The following is an 18,915-nucleotide window of genomic DNA, read 5'->3' as shown; positions in this document are numbered from 1 at the left end:
GAGGCCAGGAGTCCTGCCTCACACTGGGCATGGACCAGCATCCTCTCTGCTTTGGGCCTCTGTGAAGTGAGGCCACAGTCCCCTCCTGGGGCATGGAAGTTGCCCTCTGCCCAAGTCAGGGAGCCTCAGGGCCAGGTTGCCCAAAGCCAAGACAGGGTTGGCTCTTTGTGATACCCTCCCCCCTCCCCCAGCTGGAAGACCCACCAGGGGACCTTCTAGACCCCAACAAGTATTGTTGGGTGAGAGCAGCCCATGTGACCACCTGTGCCCTTCCTGCCCTTGGCTCAGACCCCCCCCCCATGGCTTCTCCCTCTCTTTCAAGTTCCTGGAAACTGTCCCCACTACACCCACACACTAACAGATGCAAAGGTGTATACATGCTCCAGTGCAAACACTCACATGTGCGTGAAGTCACAGCCACACACAGATTTACCCATGTTCAGAGCTGGAATATGCCTTTCATGGGCCCCGTTCTGCATTAAAAAACATAAAAAGTATATTTTACAACTGTTGACATAAAGAACAAATATCATCCAGATTGGATTCATCATTACACATTTATTAGTATTATATTATTATCTTTTTTCTTGTTCTAAGAGAAATTAAAATTAAAACATTTTCATGGGCCTCTCAAAGTATTGTGGTCCCTCGGGCCTGCGCCTCCTGCATCTGGTAGAGAAGTTGGCGTGCCCGTGTGCATGTGTGAATTCAACACATTTGGCCTCACATGCCATATTATATGAACCCGTGAGTGTTCGTTTATAAGGTCCCTCTCTATTAGTAACATCTGTCGTTTCCTGGATGCTTGCTATGTGTCAGACACTAAGTAAAATGCTTTCCATGTTTATTCACTTTGTGGATAGGGAAACTGAATATTCAGAGAGGTAAGGTGGCTTATCTCAGGTCACACAGCCAAGGTCTGTCACACAGCCAAGGACACCAAAGCCTGTGTTCTCATCCTTCTCCACTTGTGCCCTTGCCCCTGCCCTCCTGCTAGAGGTTTCCTTGGGGCCTGGGCCTAGGTGGGCACCAATGGTTCTGCAACAGTAGAGCAGACCTATCCCACGGGAGACACATGGCGTAATGGTCACTCCTGTGCCGGCAGACTTGCCTGGGCACACATACCACCCCCTACCCTGCCAGTCCCCTGTGTTAAAGCTGATCCTGGGGTTTCCAGCCCTAGCCCTGAGGCTGCAAGACTGGCTAAGCATATTTGTCCAGCACAGACACACAGACAGGTGCCACCTAGCTCTCCTTGCCCTCCGTGAAGCCAGGTGCTCTGGACACCTACCAGGCACCACCTTTCCGGAGACCTGGCAGTGCCCAGAGAAGGTTGAGGAGCTCAGGTTGAGGCAGGGGAGAGGAGGGCCACAGCTGGGATCTTTTCCTCCTGAATTTCTGCCCTGAGCTGGCACCAGGTGTACAGACGGCTATAGGGCGCTCGAGGGGCTCAGTATATGTGTTAGTTGTTATTATAGCATTATTACAAGTCTCCTCACCCCCAGTAACAAGGGTGAGGATAACACCTGCTTTACAGAGCTCACTCACATCCAGTGGTCCTGTATTAGTGCCTGAGACAGAGTGAGTCTCAGTAAATTAGAGCTGATTGTGTTACTATTATTCGTATCACCATCATCCAGTGAGATGAGGAAGGCCTGACTTAGGATGTTGTCACTTCAGGGTAAAAGACCAATTTGATAGACACAGAGGCTGATAGGGAGGAGGGTGTTGAAGAGAGGCTCGACCTACTAGGCAGCCACTGGTTTTGATCTGGGCATTCAGGAGGCAGCAGAGTAGGGTCCTGGTAGGATGGGGTCCACCTGGAGGTGTCAGCAGGACAGGGTTCAGGACAGGAGCAGCCAACCCTGCATTAGGCCAACCCAGGATGGTCCCATCCCAAGAAACCCCTCAGTCCCAGGCTAGCAGGACAGTTGGTCCCCCTGGAACACACAGGGGCACAGGTGCCTAAGACGGCCAGCCCTGGGCTGGGCCCTGGTATTGGGCCTCACATCCCCTTAGCTGAGTGCTCTGAGGCTGAAGCACCAGACTGCCTCCCCTAAGTGACACTACCTGATGTCCCTCCTGGGATGGTAGTAACATTACCCTGTTGCTCCAAAGCACAGGTTCTTAGCCCCAGAGATCAGGGAGTACTTCCTGTAGACCAGTCTCAATTCTGAGAAATTGGAGGGTAAACTCTAGACAGACTGACTTCTCAGCTTCAGGAGTCTGCCCAGCTCACTTCCACTCCCAGGCCTTTGCACTGACCCTTCTCTCCGCCTGGCACACTGTTAGTTGGAACTCAGTCACAGCCGCCAAGAACCTTGCCGGGTGCCCTTGTATTAGGCAGGCGCTCCGGGAGCGCCCTCTAGTGTCCACCGTATTAGTTTCCTAGGGCTGCTGAAACAAAGCAAGGCACGTCTCATTTTATTGCACTCTGCTTCATTGCACTTCACAGATACATCTTTTTTTTTTTTTTTTTACAAATTCAAGGTTTTTGGCAACCCTGCATCAGGCAAGCCTCTCAGTGCCATTTTTCCAACAGCATGTGCTCACATTATGTCTCTATCACATTTGGGGTTTTTTTTTTCTTTTTCTTTCCTGAGAACACAGCACTATCACGATTTGGTAACTCATATTTCTTTTTTTTTTTTTTTTTGAGACAGAGTCTCGCTTTGTTGCCCAGGCTAGAGTAAGTGCCATGGCGTCAGCCTAGCTCACAGCAACCTCAAACTCCTGGGCTCAAGCAATCCTGCTGCCTCAGCCTCCCGAGTAGCTGGGACTACAGGCATGTGCCACCATGCCCGGCTAATTTTTTCTATATATATTAGTTGTCCAATTAATTTCTTTCTATTTTTAGTAGTGATAGGATCTCACTCTTGCTCAGGCTGGTTTTGAACTCCTGACCTCGAGCAATCCGCCCCCTCAACCTCCCAGAGTGCTAGGATTACAGGCGTGAGCCACTGCGCCCAGCTGGTAATTCATATTTCAAACTTTATTACTATATCTGATATGGTGATATGTAATCAGTGACCTTGGATGTTACCACTGTAATTGTTGGGGGAGCCACAAACTGTGCCTGTATAAGTGTCAATCAATAAATGTTGTGTGTGTTCTGCCTGTTCCCCCATTTCTCTCCCTCTCCTTGGGCGTTCCTATTCTCCGAGACACTACCACATTGAAATTAGGCCAGTTGGCCGGGCGTGGTGGTTCACACCTGTAATCCTAGCACTCTGGGAGGCCAAGGCGGGCGGATTGCTCAAGGTCAGGAGTTTGAAACCAGCCTGAGCAAGAGCAAGACCCTGTCTCTACTATAAATAGAAAGAAATTAATTGGCCAACTAAAAATATATGTATATATAGAAAAAAATTAGCCAGGCATGGTGGTGCATGCCTGTAGTCCCAGCTACTCAGGAGGCTGAGGCAGTAGGATTGCTTGAGCCCAGGAGTTTGTGGTTGCTGTGAGCTAGGCTGACGCCACGGCACTCTAGCCTGGGCAACAGAGTGAGACTCTGTCTCAAAAAAAAAAAAGAAAGAAAGAAAGAAATTAGGCCCATTAATAACCCACAATGGCTTCTAAGCATCCAAGTGAAAGGAAGAGTCGCACATCTCTTATTTAAATCAAAAGCCAGAAATGATCAAGCTTAGTTAGGAAGGCATGTCAAAAGCCGAGACCAGCTGAAAGTTAGGCCTCTTGCACCAATAGTTAACCAATTTGAGAATCCAAAGGAAACGCTCTTGAAGGAAATGAAAAGTGCTACTCCAGTGAACACAGGAATGATAAGAAAGCTAAATAGCCTTATTGCTAATATGGAGAAAGTTTTCATGGTCTGGAGAAATGACCAAATCAACGACAACATTCCCTTAAGCCAAAGCCTAATCCAGAGCAAGGCCCCAACTCTCTTCGGATTCTATGAAGGCTGAGAGGCGAGGAAGCTGCGAAAGGAAAGTTAGAAGTTAGCAGAGATTGGCTCATGAGGTTTAAGGAAAGAATCCAATGGCTACACTAAATAGCAGATTTTCAATGTAGATAAAACAGCTTTCTATTCAAAGAAGATGCCATCTAGGATTTTCATAGCTAGAGAGGAGAAGTCAATGCTTGAAGCTTACAGCTTCAAAGGACAGGCTGACTCTCTTATGTGGGGTTAAGGTAGCTGTGACTTTAAGTTGAAGCCGATGCTCATTCACCAGTCTGAAAATCCCAGAACCTTTAAGAGTGGTGCTAAATCTACACTGCCTGTGCTCTATAAACAGAACAATAAAGCCTGGATGACAGCACATCTGTTGATAGCATGATTTACTGAATGTTTTAAGCTCACTGTTGAGCCCTACTGCTCAGAAAAAGATTTTGTTCCGAATGTTTCTGCTCATTGACAGTGTGCCTAGTCACCTGGAACTCTGATGGAGATGTATAAGATTAATACTGATTTTTTGCTTGCTAATACACATCCACTCTGCAGCCCATGGATCAAGGAGTAATTTTCGTGTTCAAGTCTTATTATTTAAGAAATGCATTTGTAAGGCTATAGCTGTCATAGATAGCGATTCCTTTGATGGACCTGGGCAAAGGAAATTGAAAACCTGCTGGAAAGGACCCACAATTCTGGATGCCGTTAAGAACATTCGTGATTCCTGGATGGGCACAGTGGCTCACACCTGTAATCCTGGCATTCGGGAGGCCAAGGCTGAGGATTGCTTGAGCTCAGGAGTTCTAGACTATAGTCCCAGCTACTCGGGAGGCTGAAACAAGAGGAGGATCACTTGAGCCCAGGAGTTTGAGGTTGCTGTGAGCTACAATGATGCCCTAGACCAGGCAACTCCCTAGTCCCAATCCCTTCCAAACCCAGCCTCTTCCCTCAAGGTCTTTCAAAGCAATTCTGAGCCCTGAGGACTTGCAGTCTGGCCAAAGGTGGGACACTTTGTTCTGCTTTTCATTCACTCATCAGCTTCTCCTAACCATCTTTGCTGGCCATGCCCTAGCATTGTGCTGAGACTGCAGTGGGGCCCAGCAAGCCTTGCCTCACGTTCCCTGCGGGGAGAGAGACGCTCTACAAGCATAGTCTCCTTCATTCATCCAGCAAGTATTTGCTGACAAGTGCACAGCTGTGTGTGATGGCTTGGATTGTGTCCCTAAAAAAGTCATGTTGATGTGCTAACCTGTGTGACCTTTCAACAGTCCAGTCCCATCTTCAGCCTCCACTTCTAATTTTAGTTCTCGTGCTTTCTACCCCATCTGCAGTGACTTCCTCCACTGAAGTCTCGAGCCTCTCAAAGTCATCCGTGACGGTTGGAATCAACTTCTTCCAAACTCATGCTCATATTGATATTTTGACCTCCTCTGAGAAATCACGATTTTATTTAGACTCTTGGGCTTGTACTGAGCCACACTACCAGCACCCCAGGATCTCCAGCTTGCAGATGGCCTGTCATGAGACTTCTCAGCCTTTGTAATTGCATGAGCCATTTCCCCTAACAAATCCCCTCCCATCTGTCTGTCTGTCTGTCTATCCTATGAGTTCTGTCTCTTTGGAGAACCCTGACTAATACAAGTCTAAGAGTTAAGAACCCTGGCAGGTGGGAGTGGGCCCGGTCATGGAGGGGGCACCGTTTGTGAGTTTTATGTCTAGGAGCTCCACCTCGTTCTCCCAGTGAATATCAGAGATAGAGCCCCTCCTACTTCCCCCTCACTGGAGGAGGGGGAAGTAACCATTTTTCTGCCAAAGCATTCTGCCAAGATATTCTTTTTTCTTAATAAGGCCTCCCTGCATGAGAAACTATTCTACCAGAGCCTATCCTGCTGGGTTTTATCAGATCCTAAGCAACTCCGAGGAAAGGAAATACCTGACTCCAGCCCCCTGTAGCTATCTTGTCCCACCTAAGGGGGAGGAGAATGAGAAGCACTGGTGAAGGTCACAGTCCAGGGGCACAAGATCACCAAACACTGAGACCTCATCACAGGACTGCAAAATGCTTCCCTTTCCCCTACGCCTTCTTCCCACCACATCACTAAAAGCCTGTGTGTCAGAGTTCCTTTTATCCAGGACATCATGTCCAGCTTTCAGCAAAAAATAACAAGGCATACTAAAGGTCAGAATACATAGTTTAAAAACACAGAGCAGACATCACAGTCAGACTCAGATGTGGCAGAAATGTTGGAATTATTAGACCAACTAATTTATATATTTAACTTTTTTTGAGACACAGTTTTGCTCTGTCACCCCAGCTAGAGTGCAGTGGTGTCATCATAGCTCACAGCAACCTCAAACTCCTGGGCTCAAGTGTTCCTCCTGCCTCAGCCTCCCGAGTAGCTGGGACTACAGGTGCACACCACCATGCCCAGCTAAGTTTTCTATTATTTTAGAGACAAGGTCTCACTTTTGCTCAGGCTGATCCCAAACTCCTGGCCTCAAGTGATCCACCTTGGCCTCCCAAAGTGCTAGAATTATAGGTGTAAGCCACCAGACCTGGCATAGACCAACTAATTTAAAACAACTTTGATTAATATGCTAAAGGCTCTAATGGGAAAAGTAGAGAACATGCAAGAACAGATGGACAACGTAAGCAGGAGGATGGAAATTCTAAGAAAACAATTTTTAAATGCTAGAGATCAAAAACACTGTAACAGGAAAGAAGAATGCCCTTGATGGGCTTATTAGTAGACTGAATGGACACAGCTGAGGAAAGAATTTCTGAGCTTAATGATATAGTAACAGAAATTTCCAAAACTCAAAGAGATCAATGCTGTGTGTGGAAATTAAGAAAGAAATATGACTGAAAATAAAGAAAACCAGACAAAATATCCAAAAACTGTAGCTGTAGGACAACTACAAAAGGTTTAACGTACATGTAATGGGAATAGTAGAAGAAAGAGAGAAAGGACAGAGGAAACATTTGAAATAATAATGACTGAGAATTTCCCCCAAGCTAAGATCAGACACCAAACCTGAGCTTTTGTTTTACAGGAAGCTCCAAGAATAGCAAGCCAAAATGCCAAACAACAAAAATGGCAAAAAACAAAAAAACACTACACCTAAGAACATCATATTCAAACTTCAGAAAATGAAAGATAAAGAAAACATCTTCAAAGAAGGCAGAAGGGAAAAAACTTCTTATCTATAGGATAGCAAAGATGAAATTTACATGCAACTTCTCCTCAGAAACCATACAGGCAAGGAGACAGTGAAAGCTTATATTGTCTATTTAGTTTATTTCAGGATATGTAAAAGGGACATTGAGCTGGGCATGGTAGATAGAGTGTGTTTGTAATCCCAGCTACTCAGGAGGCTGAGACAGGAGGATCACTTGAGTCCAGGAGTTTTAGACCAGCCTGGGCAACAATAGCAGGACCTTGTCTCAAAAAAAAGGAAAAAATGGGGCATTACATTAGGTTATGAAGTATGGAATGTCGATTTCCTTAAGTACTAAGTTCGACAGTTGATATCTCTGACATTTCACTTTGACACTTCTTGTTTTATGTTTATTGTGAAGGTACATCCTCAGTCTTTCAAATGCAAATTTTCTTGTGATTATCTTTCAAATTTTTTTTTAGGGCAATTTATGTGAAACCATGGGTAAGTAAAAAATTCCTGTTATTTTCAAATATGAGTTTGTCATGGAACCAATGCAGCATAGACAGCTCAAAATATTAACAAAGTGTTTGGGAAGGTTGTGGCTAATGAAAGCACAGTATGTCAATGGTTTGAGAAGTTCCATTCTGATGATTTTAGTCTTGAAAATGAGACACGTGGGTGCCCTGAGACCAAGGTGGATAACGATGGGTTGAAAGCTATAGTGTAAGCGAATCCATCTCAACTCATACATGAATTAGCAGCAAGGTTTGACGTTACCATTCCAACAATATTGGACCATTGGAAACAAATGGGCAAGGTAAAGAAGCTGGATAGATGGGTTCCGCATGAATTAAGTGAGCTTAAGAGAAATCATCTCAACGCTTGCCTTTCTTTGCTGTCATGACATAAAGGTGAACCATTTCTACACCTCATTGTTACGTGTGATGAAAAATGGATTATTTTTGACAATTGCAAGCATTGAACACAATGATTGGATAAAGGCGAAGTGCTGAAACACAGTCTAAACTGAACATTATCAAAAAAACGCCAATGGTGTCTGTTTGGTGGTCCAGCGCTGGTATTATCCCCTACAGCTTTATGAAACCTGATGAATCGATTACAGCGGATGTCTACTGCCCCCAATTAGATGGAATGAGGAGGATGCTTGTAATTAAGCAGCCGAGATTGGTCAATAGAGACAGGACAATCCTTTCTTTGGGTTTTGGTTTTGAGACAGAGTCTGGCTTTGTCATCCCAGCTAGAGTGCTGTGGCCTGAGTCTACCTCACAGCAACCTCAAACTCCCAAGTAGCTGGAACAACAGGCACTCACCATGATTCCTTGTTAATTTTTCTATTTTTTTAGTAGAGTCAGGATCTCACTGTTGCTCAGGCTGGTCTCAAACTCTCCTGAGCTCAAGCAGTCCTCCCGCCTTGGCCTCCCAGTGTGCCAGGATTACACAGCATCCGGCTCAGGCCAATCCTCTTGTTAGACAGTGTTCAACCACATAACACAAACAACGCTGCTCAAACTATAGAAGCTGGGGTAGGGCATGGTGGCTCATGCCTGTAATCCTAGCACTCTGGGAAGCCAAGGCAGGAGGATCACTTGAGGTCAGGAGTTCAAGACCAGCCTGAGCAAGAGAAAGACCCCATTTCTATTAAAAATAGAAATTAGCCAGACAACTGAAAGTAGAAAAAATATTAGCTGGTGGTACACGCCTGTAGTCCCAGCTACTTGGGAGGCTGAAGCAGGAGGATTGCTGGAGCCCAAGAGTTTGAGGTTTCTGTGAGCTAGGCTGACGCCATGACACTCTAGCCCAGAATAAGACTGTCTCCAAAAAAAAAAAAAAACTACAGAAACTAGACTTGGAAACTTTCTGTCATCCACTGTATTCACCAGACATTGCACCAACTGACTACCACTTCTTCCAGGCTTTGGACCCCTTCTTTCAAATAAGAATATTCAATTTTCAACAAGGTATGGAAAATACCTTTAATGATTTCAATGCTGCTTATTCTCCAGGCTTCTTCGCTGCTGGCATAAACAAGCTACCATTAAGATGGCAAAACTGTGTCTCGATAGTTTAGGTGCATACTTTGATTAATTGTACTGCTTCTTGTTTGAGATATAATAAACTACACTTTTGATTGGAAATCAGACATTTCATATAATACATTTGTTATAAAAAGAATGTTGGGTCTCACAGGGTCATGAATCACTCTCCCGGGGGTATCATGGGAGAGGAAGGAAGGGCTGGTAAAGGAACAGAGAGACCAGGGTGCTGGAATCAGTCAGCAAAGAGTCACTGGGCACCTGCCACATGCTAGGCAGGCCCTGGGGACAGTGGATAAGACAGCCTAAGGCTGCTTTTGCACTACAATAGCAAAATTGGGAAGTTGTGACAGAGACTTCATGTCCTGAAAATTGTGGACATTTAGTGGCCCTTTAAAGAAAAAGTTTTCTGACCCTGCTCTAGAAGATGGAGAGTGGAAATTTGGAAAGAACTAACAAGTAGACAGGAATGGTGAGTGTGGCAAGAAATGAGTTGGGACAGGTGACCTCAAACTGATCTAATAGAGACTTATGGTACATAGTAAAGGCTTTATATTGTATTCTTAGTATGTGCCTTTAGAAAGATAAAGCAGCATCTGGGAGCTGGCCCGGCACCCACAGATAGGACCTGGTGTCCTATTAAATGGGAACAATTTCACAGAACATCAACCCCAGACGAGGCCACTCTGTGACCATGAAAAATCAAAACAAAAACAAGACCACCTTTTTGCACCTTCCCTTTTGCTCTCCCTGTGGTGTGACAATGGGTCTAGTCGTCATCTGTGGCATATGTATCATGCTCTGTAAGCCTGTATCTTACCCTTGCCCTATAATCCTATCTTTCTCTCAATAACCTCATTTTGTGCTTGCCTGAAAAAAAGAGAGAGAGACAGAGAGAGTGGGTAGATGGGTGGGAAAAAAGGAAAACAAGACCACTTCATAACTTGTCTGAATACAGACAAACATGAACATTGTTGAAGCCACAAAATGGCAGTCACTCCCTCTCCTGGCTCGTGTGAGTGATGGCTGCTTCCTTACCAGTTCCAGCTTCAGCCTCACTCCAGCCTGCTCTCCCTATAAATAAAATGTACTGAGCTTCCCAGCCGTAAGATTATTCCTGCTTCAGGAGGCACCAATCCAGAGCAAAATTCTGGCTTCCTTGGACCCTCCCGCAAATCACCCAACCAAAGTCCTAATCCTATGATGAGTTCTAGCACCTTTTTACTGAGGCACCCATGGCTCCTTGTGGTGTGCATTTTCGTTTGCTGCAACATGTTCAATCACAGCTGTGCTCTTGGTGGCTGATGGCTGACAGCATTGACAGGGTATCAGTTAAGACTAGATTCGCTATGAATGAAAGGAAAACCAGTATAACAGTAGCTTAAACAAGATCCAGATTTCTCTCTCCCTCTGCTCTCATAAAGTAAGTCCACAGGTAAGTGATGGCTCCTCAATCAGCAGGGACCCAGGCTTCTTCCATATTGTGGCTCTGACTTCTACCTCATGGGTATGGAACGTTTCAAACATTTACAAAAGGAGAGCGTCAACTACAACAAACTCCCTAAACCTCAATTCCTGGCCCATTTTGTTTCAACTATAACCCGTCTACTTTCCCACTTCCTCCATCTGGATTGTTTTGGATTTTTAAAAGAGCAGTCCCCAATACAATATCACACCTAAAAAATTTTTTTTTTAATTTATAAAGAAAAGAGATCTATTTGGCTCACAGTCCTACAGGCTGTACAAGAAGCATGGCACCAGCATCTGTTTCTGGTGAGGGCTTCAAGGCAAAAGGAGAAGGGGGAGCAGGTGCGTCACAAGGCAAGAGAGGAAGCGAGAGAGGGAGGAGGGGTGCCAGGCTCCGTTAATGCGAACTTAGTCATTATTATCGTGGGATGGGCACCAAGCCATTCATGAGGGATCTGCCCCTGTGACCCAAATACCTCTCACCAGGCCCCACCCCAACACTGGTGATAGAATTTCAACATGAGATTTGGAGGGACAAGTATCCAAACTATATTGGAGTCAAATACCTAGGAATGGCCCTTGCTCTCCAAAGATTTGGGATAGAAAGGGAGCCAGATTTGGGAACTGATCCTTGCAGGTATGGGGACACAGGTGGGAGTGGAGGTTTGATTCAATTTAATAATGTAGCTCATTCTTTGTGTTTCTGGTGCTCAGTGTCTGACACATAGTAATTATCACACCTAAAGAAATGAATGATTCCTTGATAAGGTGCAACACCCAGTGAGTGTTCACATTTGCCTGTCAGACTGGCCCCTAACATTTGGGAAGCTGCCATGAAGCCCACACACCGATTGTCTCAATGTTTACCACTTGGAACAAAGCTGGGCTCTGGCACTCCCACCCAGGGGCCCACAGCGCACTCCCTGAGAACTGCCCTTGAGGCACAGTGGCTGCTTCTCTTCTTGTGCCACCTAAGTGGGCACGGATATGCCGGGCAGCACAGGGCAGGGGCCCAGCAGGCCAGAGCGCCATTGCCGGGGACACTTGTCTGCTAGATGCCCACTTTGGGGGTTTGGGGTGGCCAGCCCGAATCAAGGAGCCCCTTTTTTCCTGGTTCTCCAGGGCAGAGGTGAAGTTTCTCCTGCATGCACAGCCCCCAGTGCCTGCTGTCTGTCTCTGTCCATCTCTCTATCTCTGGCTTTCAGCCCCACGTCCTCTGGCCAAGGAGATCCAGTTCAGCTCATTCTTTTTTTTTTTTTTTTTTTTGAGACAGAGTCTCGCTTTGTTGCCCAGGCTAGAGTGAGTGTTGTGGAGTCAGCCTAGCTCACAGCAACCTCACACTCCTGGGCTCAAGCGATCCTGCTGCCTCAGCCTCCCGAGTATCTGGGACTACAGGCATGTGCCACCATGCCCGGCTAATTTTTTTTTTCTATATATATTAGTTGGCCAATTAATTTGTTTCTATTTATAGTAGAGACGGGGTCTCACTCTTGCTCAGGCTGGTTTCGAACTCCTGACTTCAAGCAATCCACCCACCTCAGCCTCCCATAGTGCTAGGATTACAGGTGTGAGCCACCTCGCCCGGCCGAGTTCAGCTCATTCTTCCCTCTCCTTTTCTCTCCCATAACCCTATTTGCTTAATTACCAGATTTTTCAAAACCTTCCTTAAGAGACTGAAAAGAAAATAAATATCTTAGTGTCTGTGTTGAGTGCGACAGGTGTGGCTTCTCTGACGAAACCCCCAATGTGCGAGGGCAGCAGCATCTGTAGTCGGTTTCTCTGAATGAAATCCCAGGGAAGTCTGTACGTTGCATTGATTGTTGTGCCTCCTCTTTCTCTCAACCTTTTATTTTGAAAAAGTCAAATGTACAGAAAAGTTGAAAGAACTGTACAGTGGCCACACATATGCTTGCCATCCAGACTCACCACAAGTTAATATTTTGCCACATTGGCTAACGTCTCTCTCTTCCCGACTCTGCCTTTTCATGCAGATGTCTTCTTTACCGAATCCCTTGAAAGCCAGTGGCAGACATTGTGACCCTTCACCCCTAAATATCTTCAACGCGTGCCTCCTAAGAATGCTATGTCCTGCATAAGCACCCCTCTTTATCACACCAGCAAAGAAACCAGCCCTCGATTCAGTCGTGTCATCTGATACACAGGTCACTCAGATTTCCCCAGATGTCCCACAGATATCTCTTGTGGACTTTTGTTGTCCTCCCTGTCATCATTGATCCAGCGTCCACTTGAGGATCACATATTGCATTTGCTCATTGTGTCTTCTCAGTCTCTTCTTTTTTTTTTTTTTTTTGAGACAGAGTCTCACTTTGTTGCCCAGGCTAGAGTGAGTGCCATGGCGTCAGCCTAGCTCACAGCAACCTCAAACTCCTGGGCTCAAGCAATCCTCCTGCCTCAGCCTCCCGAGTAGCTGGGACTACAGGCATGCGCCACCATGCCCGGCTAATTTTATATATATATATTTGTTGGCCAATTAATTTCTTTCTATTTTTTTATAGTAGAGACAGGGTCTTGCTCAGGCTGGTTTTGAACTCCTGACCTTGAGCAATCCACCTGCCTCGGCCTCCCAGAGTGCTAGGATTACAGGCGTGAGCCACCATGCCTGGCCTCAGTCTCTTCTAATCTAGAACAGCCCCCCTCACCCCCAGACGTGCACTTCTTCAGGGCTGTGTTAACATAGCCTCTGAGAAGCAGATGCTACGATGAGACTAGGCATACAGGAGACTTACTGGGGGAAACACGTGGGAGAGGCAAATGGGAGGGAGTGGGGAGGCTGGGCGAGTCCTCAGCCAGCCATGCAGGTTGCCCTGGGGACAGAGCAAAGGCAGGGAGGCTGGAAGAAGTCTCACTGTGCTGCAGTTCCCAGGAAGCTTCAGCAAAGCCTGGCCAATAGCATTGGCTGTTATCATCTTACTTGTTTGGCCATCGTAGTGGGTGTGCAGCAGTGTCCTGTTGTGACTTCTCCAAATTGTGACATCTCCCTAATGACTGACATTCAGCATCTTTGCATGTGCTTGTTGGCCACTTATATATCATCTTTGGAGAAATTCAGACTTATGATTTGCAAATATTTTCTCCTATTCCATTGGTTGTCTTTTCACTCCCTTACTGGATATCTTTTGAAGCATAAAAGTTCCTAATTTTGATGAAGCCCAGTTTATTTTCTCTTTTGTTGCTTGTGCTTTTGGTGTTATATCTGAAAAACCCAAGGTCACAGGGATTTACTCCTGTTTTCTTCTAGGAGTTTTATCTTTTTTTTTTTTTTTTTTTTTGAGACAGGGTCTTGCTCTGTCACCCTAGGCTGGAGTGCAGTGGCCTTGTCATAGCTCACTGCAGCCTCAAACTCCTGGGCTCAAGCAATCCTCACACCTCAGCCTCCCTTGTAGCTAGGACTGCAGGTTTTGGCCACCACGCCCAGGTGGTGGCCAAAATACATTAAATACATTAATGTATTTAATGTATTAAATGGCCAATGTTATTGGCCAATTAAATGGCCAAAATACATTAAAATGTATTTAAAAATACATTTTTAAAGATGTATTTTTTAGAGATAGAGTCTCCTATGTTGTCCAGGCTGGTCTAGACTCCTGGCCTCAAGTGGTCTTCCCACCTTGGCCTCCCAGAGTGCTGGGATTATAGGTGGGAGCCACCACACCTGGCCCAGATTCATTCTTTTACATGTAGATATCCAGATGTCCCAGTACCATTTGTTGAAAGGGTTATTCTTTCACCTATTTAGTTTTTTTTGGCACTCTGTCAAATAGCAATTGAGCATAATGTGAGAGTTTATTTCTGGACTGCCTGTTCTGTTCTATTGATTTATAGATCTATCCCTTAAGCCAGTACTACACTTTCTTGGCTCCTATGGCTTTGTAATAAGCTTTGAAATTGTGCAGTATGATTCATTCAACTTCTTTCTTCTTTTTCAGGCATTGAATTTTTTTATTTGTCTGTTAAATCTCTTTTAATCTGTAGTGCCCCAGCCTTTTTTTATTTCTTGCAATTTACTTGTTGAAGAAACAGGGTCATTTGTTCTGTAGAGTTTCCATCAGTTTGAATTTGTTGATTGCATCTCTGTAGTGTCATTTAACATGTTCTTCTGTCCCTGTATTTCAGTAACTCACTGTGATCTGATTTAGGTTCACTCTGTAGGAATAATTCCCGGGTGGATGCCATCTGTCATGTTAGGGGCTATCCGTGTTCCTCACCTGGATTATTTTTTCCTTAGAGGTAATTTGCATTTTGAAAGGGTCACTCCGCTTGCTGAGGTGTGTGTTGTGTATGAATGCCAGAGTTGTTGTGAGGACGGAGTGGGATAATCATGGAAGAAAGCACTTGGCATGTACCTGACACCCAGTGACCACATTGTTGTTGCTGTTATTGTTACTGTTAGAGCTGTTGTGTGAGACCCAAGTCCTGAGCTCAGAGGCATTTTCTGGCCAGGGTTCTCTCCTCCCTCCTCCTCAGTCCCTGGAGGAGAAGTCAGCAGTGCCCCGTGGCTCTAGGAGGCATGTTCAGGAATGCAGCAGCCAGATGTGTGCACCTGGTAGGGGCCCTCCGGGGAAGGAAGGCTGGAGCCGCGCTCGCCCGGTGCTTGCACCAGACTGTAAGTGTTCTACCCCCAGCGCTCTGCCATCTGCATGGCCCCTGTTTGGTCTTGGCTTCAAAGCTGTGCATGAGCTTCCTGTTTCTGGAAGCCCTCTCTAGCTGCAGGCTGGATGTGGGTCCCTTCCTTACCCCTGCTTCTCTGTCTGGAACCTGTAGCTCTGCATCAAAATGAACTGCTTGGGTGCTGCTGCAGTGCTGCTGCCTCCCCATCATCCCCAGGGCCCAGCCCAGCACCCAGTACACAGTAGGTGCTCAGTAAATGTTAACTGAATGAGTGTGTTATGCATAAACCCAAGAATAGACACTGTCCTCACTTATCCAAGCACTGTGTGACATACTTAAAAGTTGTTCTTTTGAACACCCCACATTCCAGGGTCCCCCCATTATCTCTGTCTCCCTCCTAAACCCATTCAACTCCACTCACTTCCTCTGTTCTTCTCCCTCTCGATCTGTGCCCCTCTACTCCTTCCCACACCCTACCCCTCCCTACACTCCCCTCACTCCAACTTCTATCCCCCAGATGCCCCCAACCCCCACTATCCCTGACTCAGCTTCACTTTCTTTATTTTATTTTATTTATTTATTTATTTATTTTTGAGACAGAGTCTTGCTTTGTTGCCCAGGCTAGAGTGAGTGCCATGGCGTCAGCTTAGCTCACAGCAACCTCAAACTCCTGGGGGCTCAAGCAATCCTACTGCCTCAGCCTCCCGAGTGGCTGGGACTACAGGCATGCACCACCATGCCCGGCTAATTTTTTCTATATATATTATTTGGCCAATTAATTTCTTTCTATTTATAGTAGAGACGGGGTCTCGCTCTTGCTCAGGCTGGTTTCGAACTCCTGACCTCGAGCAATCCTCCTGCCTCGGCCTCCCAGAGTGCTAGGATTACAGGCGTGAGCCACCGCGCAGGCCATTCACTTTTTTTTTAAGACAGCCACACTAAGTTGCCCGGGCTGGCCTTTTTTTTTTTCGAGACAGAGCCCCACTCTGTTGCCCAGGCTAGAGTGCTGTAGCGTCAGCCTAGCTCACAGCAACCTCAAACTCCCAGGCTTAAGCGACCCCCCTGCCTCAGCCTCCCAAGTAGCTGGGACTACAGGCATGTGCCACCATGTCTAGCTAATTTTTATATATATACACTTTTAGTTGTCCAGCTAATTTCTTTCTACAGAGATGGGGTCTGGCTCTTGCTCTGGCTGGTCTCGAACTCCTAAGCTCAAATGATCCACCAGCCTTGGCCTTCCAAAGTGCTAGGATTACAGGCGTGAGCCACCATACCCAGCCTCACTTCACTTTTTTTAATACGATGTATCCCCAATTCAAAAGTGATTCCATATATCATTGAATTCATTATACCATCAGCTATAAAATGCATTGCTATTCTGTGGACTAGAAAGGGGACAAGTGCCAACTAAACTCATGCTAGAGATTGTAAGACACATCTGAATTCACAGAGAAGGATGCAATGCAAGAGAATGCATAGACCTGAATCAATTGCATAGGTACGCTCACCATAGAAAAACTTAGAAAAGCACATGCCCCAAAGTAAAGTCACCTATAATTCCACTACTCAGAGAGAACCTTTCTTTTTTTTTTTTTTTTTTTTGAGGCAGAGTCTCGCTTTGTTGTCCAGGCTAGAGTGAGTGCCGTGGCGTCAGCCTAGCTCACAGCAACCTCAAACTCCTGGGCTAAAGCGATCCTCCTGCCTCAGCCTCCCGAGTAGCTGGGACTACAGGCATGCGCCACCATGCCCGGCTAATTTTTTATATATATATCAGTTGGCCAATTAATTTCTTTCTATTTATAGTAGAGACAGGGTCTCGCTCTTGCTCAGGCTGGTTTTGAACTCCTGACCTTGAGCAATCCGCCCGCCTCGGCCTCCCAAGAGCTAGGATTACAGGCGTGAGCCACAGCGCCCGGCCAGAGAGAACCTTTCTTAACCGTTTGATAAAGTTCTTTCCAAGTTTTTTTTCTCTTCATCATGGTCACAGAAAACATACACACAAAAATATATTTTAGAGTATTTTCTTTACAAAGCAGAATCATAGTCTACATGCTATTTTGTAGCCTATTTATTGATATCAGTATATTACATTGACCAATACTCTCCTAAACTGTGATTTTCTCCCTTTGTCACCTGGACTAGATCATAGCTCACTGCAATCTCAAACTCCAGGGCTCAAGTGATCCTCCTGGCTCAGCCTCCTGAGCAGATAGGATTACAAGCATGTGCCACCATACCCAGCTAATTTTTTATTTTTTGTAGACACAGGCTCTCACTATATTGCCCTGGCTGGTCTCAAACCCCTGGCCTTAAGAGATCTCAAAGCCACGCCCAGATTCCTGATCCACAGAAACCATGATAGTAAAAGTTTTTATTTTTCTGAGACAGAGTCTTGCTCTTTTGCCCAGGCTAGAGTGTCATGGCATCAGCCTAGCTCACAGCAACCTCAAACTCCTGAGCTCAAGGAATCCTCCCACCTTGGCCTCCCAGAATGCTAGGATTACAAGTGTAAACCACAGAGCCTGGTCTCCCACATTTTTAATCATACAAATAAGACATTTGTTTCAGAACATTTGGATAATAAGAAAATTATAAGGAAAAAAAATAAAAAATGTCTGTTAAGTAACTAATCAAAAATAATCACCAATAAAATTTTGGTTATAACCACATTTTCCCTGGCAGGAATCACCATTGTTTTCAACTGTTTTGATGTGTACTGAGTGCGAGGCCTGGTGATATGTGTTAGGGATTCAGTGATGGGAGAAGTCTGTCATTGTTGGCAAAGCACCAGTGGGTGCCAGGCCCCCTGCCGGGTGCTGTGAATCGCTCACATTGGCAGGATTCCCAGGCTGTGGAAGAACCTGGCCTGGCCCTTATACAAATGGTCCCTGGGTGGGGGTGGGGGACCTCCAGGCAAGTGGCCTGGGGCTAAGACCTGCTGCGACAACCACCCCTGGGTCCTGGCTGGCTTCTCCTGTGACCTTGGGCTGATCCCTAGCCTCTTTGAGCCTCTGTGTCCTCCTGTGTTAGCTGGGGGTGGTTATTAGCACCTCTAGTGGAGATGCTGTGGGAACTGAGTGAGCTCAGGAACTGCAGTAAGGGTTCACTATTGGCCACAGCAGGTGGCTGAGACAAATGTTAAAGACCTGGCTCCACTACCTCCCAGCCCTCCGAGACTGGCAAACCCACAGAATGGACAGTTCCTCAGGGACCACAAAGCCCATGCTCCCATTGTACTGATGGAATACTGAGGCCAGGAGGAGTCAAATTACCTGTCCAATGTCACCCAGCCCAGGCAGGCTTAGGAGGTTCTATGCACATGTGGGTGTGGGAGGAGCTGGCCTGGAATGGACACAGGAAGGGGAGGAGCAGGCTGGGAACAAGAACCCCTGGGACTCTCCCAGGACTGGAGAAATGTCCCCTTCCCCTGAGTTAGAACATGGCCTTGGGTCAAACAGGCTTGTGTCTGAATGTATTTGTTGAGTGACCTTGAACACATCACTCCCCTGACTCCACCCTCCATTTTCTCATCTATAAGATGGGCCCAGCCAGATCATTCCGCAAGTTAAATGCAAGAGTTTAGCAAGACTTTTGTAAAGAGAAGCTGCTGCTGTCAGTGTTGCCATTGTCCTGTCCCTGTTCCTTACTTCCAGCTCCTCCTCCTCAGCCCCAGCCCTTCTTAGGTCAAACTGTACCTGG

The 18,915-nt window shown here is 46.1% G+C and overlaps 1 protein-coding gene across 6 annotated transcripts in view; it reads left to right on the top strand.

The window, feature by feature from the left end:
* KYAT1 (kynurenine aminotransferase 1) overlaps nucleotides 1–18,915 on the top strand; it is a 37,469-nt gene that overhangs the window by 7,501 nt on the left and 11,053 nt on the right. Inside the window, exons 2-3 of one of the 6 annotated variants that reach the window (XM_012772168.3) lie at nucleotides 14,745–14,835; nucleotides 14,999–15,211. The exons of 3 other annotated variants lie outside the window; for them this stretch is intronic. In XM_012772168.3, coding sequence (XP_012627622.1) covers nucleotides 15,116–15,211 — 96 coding nt within the window. In that variant the 5' untranslated portion in view covers nucleotides 14,745–14,835; nucleotides 14,999–15,115. Of the gene's footprint in view, nucleotides 1–14,744; nucleotides 14,836–14,998; nucleotides 15,212–18,915 lie in introns of those variants that run through there. 2 more of the 6 variants (XM_076009107.1, XM_012772169.3) reach the window with 2 other exon arrangements.

The sequence above is a fragment of the Microcebus murinus genome, chromosome 12 (assembly GCF_040939455.1).
Source record: "Microcebus murinus isolate Inina chromosome 12, M.murinus_Inina_mat1.0, whole genome shotgun sequence".
Classification (NCBI taxonomy): domain Eukaryota; kingdom Metazoa; phylum Chordata; class Mammalia; order Primates; family Cheirogaleidae; genus Microcebus; species Microcebus murinus.
The sequence above is the reverse complement of the archived record's forward strand: the minus strand, read 5'-3'. Positions and strand labels throughout refer to the sequence as shown.